At 33.0% G+C, this 9600-nt stretch overlaps 1 protein-coding gene across 1 annotated transcript; it reads left to right on the top strand.

The window, feature by feature from the left end:
• Positions 1 to 6011: 6011 nt before the first annotated feature.
• On the top strand, positions 6012 to 9396 carry LOC132737356 (uncharacterized; the record flags this gene model as incomplete). The annotated part of the gene is given in 5 exon segments (XM_060724627.1): positions 6012 to 6234; positions 6554 to 7087; positions 7526 to 7621; positions 7903 to 8060; positions 8572 to 9396. Coding segments are annotated over 5 exon segments (1341 nt in total), but the record flags the coding sequence as incomplete, so codon positions are not given.
• Between the last annotated feature and the right edge of the window lie 204 nt (positions 9397 to 9600).

Raw genomic sequence — 9600 nt, 5'->3', positions numbered from 1 at the left:
GATTTTCCAATCTACTCGTGTCATATTACACTTAATTTAGCAGATAAAACGTAATTGAGACCATTTTTACGAGGAAGAAACGCCGAACTCGTGAATGATACACTGAAGCAACGGTGGTTATCTCATTAAAAGTAACTAAATCTTATCTTACCAGCCTGTTTTCTATTGTTTTACGACACTTGTAGTATGACAAATGTCTTAGGTATACAGAAAATGACTAAAATAAAGTTCTAAATGTGTTAAATGTGAGGAAACATAAAAGTCACATACAAAAAGGTAATCAGGTTGTCTTTCTCACGAATGCTCTAAGAAAGTAAACGAATTCTTCAAAAAAATGGTAATGCTGGTTCAAGTGCAATGTCGTAGCAGCCGTATGCGCTAATTCATTTCTTTAAATTTGATTTAGAATAAAATATTTTGGTTTGTATACTTACTGTGTTATTCGTTTTGGCAATAGCGTTACACAGATTCGGCGTTAATTTTACGTCAATTACACATCCCTGCGTTACTAGATATGCACGGTGATGCATGTGTTTCAATTTGGTACAAATGTCACAATTGTGAAATCATAAAATTATAGGAAATTATAAAGTCTTATACACCTTATTGTATGACTTATGGTGAACGTAAAAACACGAGTGTTGCACTTTTGGAGTAGAATTATTATTTTAAGAGGATAATAAAATATGTAACAAGTTATATTAAACAATATTGTTAATTAACTCAAGAAATTTTGTTGATTCTCAATGTGTAACATTTTTAAAATATAGTTTGAATGCAAAGCATTATACTAAAATAAAGATATTAGTTCTCACTGCCGTTGCCGTCTTTAATTACTCGAATGTCTATGCTAGTTATAAGTTTGTAAAGATCTTAGCATCCTGAATCTAACTTTTGTTTATTTGACATGAAGGCGTTATAGAAATACTTTATGTTACATACATATGTATGTCCTTATTTGTAATTATGTTCATGTTAAAATTTTACGTCGAAACCAATTGCATATCATAAACTGTGCCCTAAAAATTGAATTTTCCAAGTTTAAAATGTATTTGTCAGCGCTATAAAACTACTCATTTTTAAGGGAACTCCATCGAGGTCCAATGGCCTAAAATCATGTTGAAATTCTTTCATAATTTAATTTCAATTGGTACATGTGAAATGGAAAACTATGCAATATATAATATATCAATACTGCATAGCCGGTGTAAAATTGATAATTGATGTTCATGCGATTTATTGGCCGATTTGAGTGAACAGCATTGCAACGGTAAATTATGTACAATAAAACTGATAATAACTGGGAATGATCTGAAATTTGTACATGAGCTATTTGTTAAGACCTATATCCAGTTATACAAAATGCCTTGAAAAAACCCCATTTTTTCAGTCACTTTATGTATAAAAAAAACACAATGGAGTCCCTGTAAAACATAATGCCTGATTTTGTGCCTTAACTAGATTTTTCCAATTTCATTTCTAATCATTATAAATTGCTTTATTTCAGAGACATGCTAATGCGCGTAAGTAAATATTTTATCTAAAAATTGCCAAGTGATGAAAAGTTAGAATAAAATTTATCTCATATAATTTTGTAGGGTATGTCATGTGTAAAATAGATTATTATATTTGTCTCACAAATGTAAAAGATAAACCAGTTGTTATCTTACTTATGGTAATAAGTTGATCGTAAAATTTTCGCTACTTTTTACTGAATTAAAGGAATCGTTACCAATAGAACGTCAGTCAAATTCATGTATAAAATGTTTTTATGAGTCAGTCTACTATATGTGTGTATATACATGTACATGTATATAATATCATATAATAGTAATAATGAAAATTATAAAAATGATAAAGTCTTGTGGTCCTTTACAAAGATTGTTGAAATTTCGCTCCTAAGATCAAAAGGGGCCCTGCTTGCTTGTATTCACGGCATGGCTCAGGTGAGCGACCAAGGGCCAAAGTGCCCTCTTTTTCTCCGTTTTGTATATTTTTTTTAACTTTACAGTATTAGTTAGTCGAGCATATCAACTCTAGCACTCTTGAACTTTTTTAATGGCAGTTTGGGTATTTTTGCGTTAAGAATTGTAATGAACGAAATTGGTTAGAATTGTAAGGAAAGAAAACCTTAATGCCACACTTTTATTATTTGTTACTTAAAAAGACGGTGATATAGTAATATACTTCCGTATTACACCTGAATGAGAATTTTACTTTGCCTGTGCAAATAGAAAACCTGTGTTATGAGTCATCTTGACACCAAATATTGTATTTAAGTTGTTTTTTTTATCACACGGCTTTAAACTTTCAAAAGGGGGAAGTTAAAATGGATTTCACACAAAAAAGGCTGTTTTATTTGTATTTATATGATATGTAATTGTTATGTTGTTTTTTGAAAAAAATAAATTTGCCCGTTTCAATCAACCATGATTATGCCATACATAGTCCAAATGGCTACACTATAAACAAAGCACATAAGTTACACTAAAATGACTTGATGATAACGACAAGAATAGAAAATAGTTTTAGGACATCCGGGCCGAGTGCTTCAAACCGCTTGCCCCTCACCGCTGTGGGTTCGAATCCAAACAGGGACTTTGGATCCTTTCATCTGAGGAAGCTATCCACCGTCGGTGGTTCACGGAATGGCACCCTAAAATGTGTCGGAATGACGTAAAACAAACAAACAATAGGTATATAATTATAGTTACTAGACCAAATACTGAAGTCATTTTATTTGAGACCCTGTCATGGTATCACACACTAGCTTAAGATTTATTTTAAATGTATATTTCATTTGTATCATAGTTTGGAGACATTTCTGTTGAAAATGTGACAGAGTTAAATCGTATAGATACATATACATGCACAGTGCGTTAACTGGAGTGCAGGTATTAGTTACCCGCACTCCAGAGCATGCCCATTGATTGGTTCAATTTGTCCGGGGTTTACATTTTGTGACGACAGAGAAACAGATTGCGATAGAAATCATATTCAGATGCTCGTTCATTGGTTACTTTTTTGTGGGGTTTCATATTGTGGTATCAAGGAACGTGCTTTTATGTTTGACTATGATACAAAAGAGAAAGAACATCAAAACACTCGGCAATCTGATTTATACTCGGGGGCTCTGCCCCCTCGTAGAAATCAGATAGCCTCGCGTTTCAATGCTCTTTCTATTTCATTGATGACTCTCTTTTACATTCAATTATTTTTACATGCCAAAATGGTTTCGTTAAGGGCCTTCTAGAAGATACAATTATGTTCGAATGAGTTATTTTGTTAAAACAGAGTTTTATATGATTGTAATCTTGCAATGCGTGTCTACTTAATCCTGATCTGTGAACATGTACGGTGCTAGCAACACCAGGTAAGCTCAATTGGTAGAGCGTTGGCCTGTGAATCGAGAGACCCGGGTCCGATTCCCGGAAAGTTTAGGTCATTTTGTGATGATTGGTCATGAAATCCTTCGATGTACCTCTGCTCTGGCATGTACACAAGTAACTGGCAGTTCCTTGCGAAAGTGAAGACATTTAGTACTGGGAAACTGCTTAGCAGCCTGTCAAACTATGAACGGTGTTGTGGCTGAGCTCTGCTCTGGTAAATTCAATGTGGCTTTCTACCATGACCCGGAGGGTAAACGAACGTTAGGTTTTAAAACAAGTAGCAATTGTAGTCTGTTCAATCCCCATCCGAAGAGGAGAAAAAGTGCAAAAAGAAGATTAAAGAAAGTACATGCATGTACACTTTTAAATACAACTTAACAAATCAAAGGTAATAAAGCCGAGATATGAGAGCTATTCAATAATGAAGTTTTAAGCTGACATCTTTTTATAATTTTGAGCTATATAGCATTGACTAAAATATAGAAAATTGCTTATATGCATTGAAAATAACATAACATTCATAACATCAAAAAGTTATGAATTGGACAGCTGACATCCTTGCCATTGCATTCTTCCTTACTGTGTTCTACCTTTCAATATGATCTGAACAAAACTATTGAAGAAAAGAAACAAAGGTGCAACACTTCGAAATAATAAAGTGAATGATTATTATACGTGTACGTTCAATCCTCTTGAATGAGATCAATCCGCCTTTGAGTTTCAAGTTGATATCTCAGATAAATTGGTTCTGTTTAAAAGCTCATTATGTACAAGAATTGCTTTTTTGTGTGTCTTGTTATAGGTTCCAAAACGATACTTGTTGGCCAAGTACCTGATATTGCTATCTGCGAATATGTAAAGTTACAGTGATTTAGTTTGGGGCTTCCCTTTAAGAAGATTTATGAATGGTATCGATTGAAAATACATTTGTTTTGGAAAAGTAATTCCGGTTAGGTGGTTTCCTTCAGTATGATAGAAAGATATTTTTATTTCCTCCACGTGGGAGAGCCAATGTATATATTTTTACGATTGATTATTTTCTTTATTAGTTTTATACAATAGAGAATAGATTTCAAATCGTTTTTGACAACAAAAATATTCGTTTTTACAAAAATAAAGTTGTTACTGTTATCGTCAGCATGTTCCGGTTCAGTTATAATCAGTGGATTTCTGGTCCTTGTTTTGTCCAAATTTGCATGCATTACACTGGTGGCACAAATGGGCACAGGTGCTCGTTCAGTCTTACCCCTTTAAAAGTGAAACATTTTTTTCGAGAAAAAAATCCTTAATAAACCCTTAATGATATACAAATAATTAAAAAAAAATAGTGATAATAAATTTACCCTCTATACCTGTAAAAACATAGGTACCTTGTTTTTTACTGGTATATAAGGTCAATTTATTATTATTTTTTATAATCATTTCTTTATCATAAAGAGTTGATTTAGGAGTTTTTTAAAAAAAAATCATTTTAAAGGGATGGGATGATGGCACAAACATTATTACCATTCAGGAAGGTATCAATCATAGTGTGAAAAATAATAAGCCAGTAAGAACCTGTTTATACCCCCTCCCCCATCGCCGTTTTTCGGCGGCTGGAATATGATAATAGTCTCCTTGCATTTTTCCGTCCAGAACATAACTCGAAATGTATCGAAACTTTATAGGCGGATAGATCTCATTTAGGAAGAACGCACTGTACAAGAATAGTAACTCTGGTCTTTATAATTTAAGTGTTATTTTCCTTTGTTTTTTTTATATTGCTTACATTTTGTCAGGAGCATAACTAGAAAAGTTTTTGAGAAATCATTTTAAAACGTTATATGTGGATATATAAATATTGAAAGTAAACGGTTGTGAAAATAATCGCAAAGTTTGAAGTAAGAAATCCGGACAACCACAATCTCTTCCTGTATTGACTATCAAGTGAGCTAGATTTTAATCTTAGGTGACAATGTAGTATTACAAACGTTTGAGATAAGACATTTGAAGTCACTACTTATTAATGATATGAAATATGATAAATAAGATCAACAAGGAAAAGCGGCATTCAATGAACGCAACCCCCACCCGAACATGTAACAAGAGCCAGTGTAATATATACCATGTAATTTATCACAGTTCCGCTCGACATCAAATATTATGAGATTTATTCGGAAGCGGAGAAAATGAACTTGGTATATAGATGGCAACGGTTGAATTCTGAGTTTTAAAAGCAAAGTTTTAAATTTGGCTGTTATTGCATAAAGCCGATAATAGGTTTGAAACAATTTTGTTATAATTTTATATTGCGTTAATAGGTTGTCGTCAGGAAAGAAAATGCTTGTTTTCACAGAATTATATTTAGATTATTGTTATCGTTTATTATTAATATTGTAATTACTTCTGCGTTTTTATCATTATAATATCCATTTTCAACAGTTTCTACAAAGTTAAAGTAAAATTAACATACAAAAAAAATCAGTGTTATAAAGTTTCACGGTATTTCTTATACATGCATATGCAAATGTAAGTTCAAAATAAATATTCGTAGATGACAACTTACACCACGAACATTCTCTTACAGTGCTTCACTGCATACCTTTCACGGGACCCAAGGAAAATGACGAATATCAGGTATTCCTTACAACCGGGGACCAATCAAAGAAACTTTCCTGGGAAACTCCATGTCAAGTGTCATCATCACATAATGGTTACAGTGTTTGGGTTGACAGGACGAAAACGAGACAAACAATAGAAGGATTTGGCGCGGCGCTCACTAATTCTGCTGCTTATGTAATTTATCACAGTTCCGTTCGACATCAAATATTGCGAGATTTATTCGGAAGCGGGGAAAATGAAATTGGTAAATAGGTGGCAACAGTTAACTTCTGAGTTTTAAATGCAAAGTTTTAAATTTGGCTGCTTTTTTTCGTTTTTTTAAGGTTTCCATTTTTTTATGTTTTGAAGATACCAAAATCAGTTTATCAGTTTTATGTTAATGCTGCTCGTTTCTTACTTACAGTAACTGCTGTTCATAATTCATGGTTTCTCTTCCAGAAATATATATTTAAAACATATTTTAAGATGATTTTATTTGCAGTTAGTTTGAAATATGAACTTTTTATGAATGAATTAATTCACATCGTATGTAGGATACTTTTATTTAATATATTTCATTGAAGGTGTAAGTTATTTGCGGCTACCAATGGGATGTTCTGATTTAAATGCTGTTGCACCTTACACGTATAATGATATTCCGAGTGGACAAACGGATTTCAATCTTAACCAGTTCAGCATCAACAAAGATCGTGCATTTGTTATACCAGTTTTAAAAGAAGCCTTATCGATCAACCCGAACTTAAAAATCATGGCCACTCCTTGGTCAGCTCCAGCTTGGATGAAGAACAATCGTAACCTAAATGGTGGAGACTTTATTGATAGTTGGAACTACTGGCATACATATGCTCAATATTTTGTAAAGTTTATTGAAGCTTACAGATCAGAAGGTATAAATATTGAATCACTTACTGTTCAAAATGAGCCACTGCTGTCACGTGATGACTACCCGACAATGAAAATGAGCGCTGACCAACAGACGGCTTTTATCAGAGATCATTTAGGACCGTTGTTTAAACAACGTGACATTCACACCAAAATTCTTGCCTTCGATCACAACTGGTCAGATTCATGGTACCCAGAGCAAGTTGTAAGCGACGGTAATGTTTAATATTTCTAAAACATAGGATACTAGTATATTCATTGTAGCGTTAATTTTATTTGAAAATCATTATCTGTGAGAGATAACGATTACCGAATGCTACAACAGCATTTATCTAACTTTTATCAATTAAGATATGTCCTAAAACGTTTATAAAACTTTACATTTCTTAATGGTAAAAGAGGCCTCCGTGCATTAAATGTACTCGAATTTGACCCTAAAACTTGTAGTTAATTCATGAAGATCAAAAGGACTTATTCTGGATGCAATTAGTTTATATACGCATATATGACATTTAAAATAATGGTAACTTGAATAAATGCACAATTTTACTCTCTAATATGCGTGTAACACATTGAAAATTGATTGGTATATTTTAATAACGTTGTGAGAAATTTTATTTTCAAGTTCACTAGAGATTATCGTTTTCTTGCAGGCAATGCAAAGCAGTATATTTCTGGGGTAGCCTGGCACGGATATGATGGAAGACACGACACACCGAGTGCATTTCATGACAAATTTTCAGATGTTGGTGAGCGTTGTTTATGTCACACGAATTAACTGCATAAATAATGCAACATTTGTATTCCTTAACATATATTAAACTTTAATATGGAGATAGACTTATTCATGATTGACATCGATGCAATGATATTTTATACAGTTTACTGCACCTTTAAAAAAACATTTTTGAAATTTGATTATCTATTAAACAGCAAAACGTGATATACTACATGTAATATTGTGTTAAAGTTATGTTGATTTTGTTTTTATTACTGATAAAGTGTCGTTATTTAACATATTTTCTTCTAGATAATTATTTCACGGAGATATCTGGTGGATCATGGGATACAAATTTTGCTAGTATTCTGACTTGGGATATGAGAATAATCTTTATTGGTCAAACAAGGAACTGGGCAAAAACTGCACTCCTATGGAGCATTGCCCTTGATCAGAATCATGGACCAAAGGTACATGTATATGCATATTTAAATTTAATATGAGCTGAAGATAGTTTGAGTTGTTGTACATGTACAATGCAGCCTCCACAAATCGGCCCTCTGTAAGACAATCACCTCTACAGCAATAGTTTCAATAATTCCCAGAGTAAGATATAACTTATATAATACCGCTCTAGAACTACACCTCCCAGAAACAACCAAATTTTTGTTTCCCAAAGGGTGTTGCTTTGTAAAGGTTGAACTGTACCATTAGAAACGAACTATGGCGGTAAAGGTTCAATGCTAAGGTTTAGCTGGATGAATTTTGTTGCATTTTTAAATCATCGATTGTATACATGTATCAAGTACATTTACTAAAAAGTAAATGTACATTGTATATACACGATATAATTCCATAGAAAATTTTCATGACACAAACCTTGCTGACAAAAACGTTTTGTTTTAAACCTTTTTCAAGTTTAAATGTATATATTGCTACTATGTGAAATTTTATACAATTAAGAATAAAATATACTTTCAGGTAGCAAACCTTGGAGGATGCGATGATTGTCGAGGTGTAATTACAGTGCAGAACAACAACTACACAAAGAACGCGGAATATTATGCTCTAGGTCACATGAGCAAGTTTGTCAAGCCTGGTGCAGTACGTCTAGAATCAAACTACATCAGTTGGGATGACCTTCGGACGGCTGCGTTTGTAAATACAGATGGTAGCACTGTTATTGTCGTTTCCAACCCAAGCTCGAGCAAGTCTGCAACCTTTTCGCTAGATATTGATGCCAAGCATTACCAATATAATAACTTACCTCCGCAGTCTGTAGTTACATTTGTGAAGGAAGTACAGAATTAAAATAGACTCATAGTCATATACATATAGTACTATTAATTTTTATAGCTGAACAAAAGTTGTTTTCTTTTTTTACTGAAAAAAAAAGCTTGGCACATACTTTCTCTCCAGAAAACACAACAACTTTGCTCTCTATTTGTAGCAGGAGAAGGCTACTCCCGAGGCGAGATGTTGTTGTGTTAGCAAGTTTTTCTATCTATTTGTACGCTACTTTATTTATGTAGAGACAAGGCCTCAAAATATAGTAAATTATCGATTGTATAGATTTACATTTTCAGCTATATATTTTGTTTGGTCCTATCTGGGATACATTGTCCCAGGCCCAATCCATATATTCCGTTCTAGACTTGGAATTTAAGTGTCACTAAGAACTATCATGACGCACAATAAAATTGTCTAAGCATTATTATATTTCTTAAAGTCTTAACATTAGATATTAAGTAGTACATGTACGTGATACTGCCTTGTGAACTTATAGAAGAAAAGTAATAATATGACCACCCTAGATGACTCGGTTACTATAAGATTAAAGTTCTCCCCAATTACAAATTTGTTTCAGTTTGCTGTTTTATGTTTAACCCTCATAATCCTTTGCTATTATAAAGAAATAATTATCTTAGAAATGATACGAGTTTGGTGTTTAACAAGCCATTCAGATCTACAACTTCTAGATGATTTTTCAGTAATTCGTCCCTCAGATCT

Source organism: Ruditapes philippinarum, unplaced genomic scaffold (assembly GCF_026571515.1).
Source record: "Ruditapes philippinarum isolate M1 unplaced genomic scaffold, ASM2657151v2 ctg9455_1_1_1_1, whole genome shotgun sequence".
Classification (NCBI taxonomy): domain Eukaryota; kingdom Metazoa; phylum Mollusca; class Bivalvia; order Venerida; family Veneridae; genus Ruditapes; species Ruditapes philippinarum.
Note: the sequence above shows the minus strand (reverse complement) of the source record. Positions and strands in the feature narration are given on the sequence as shown.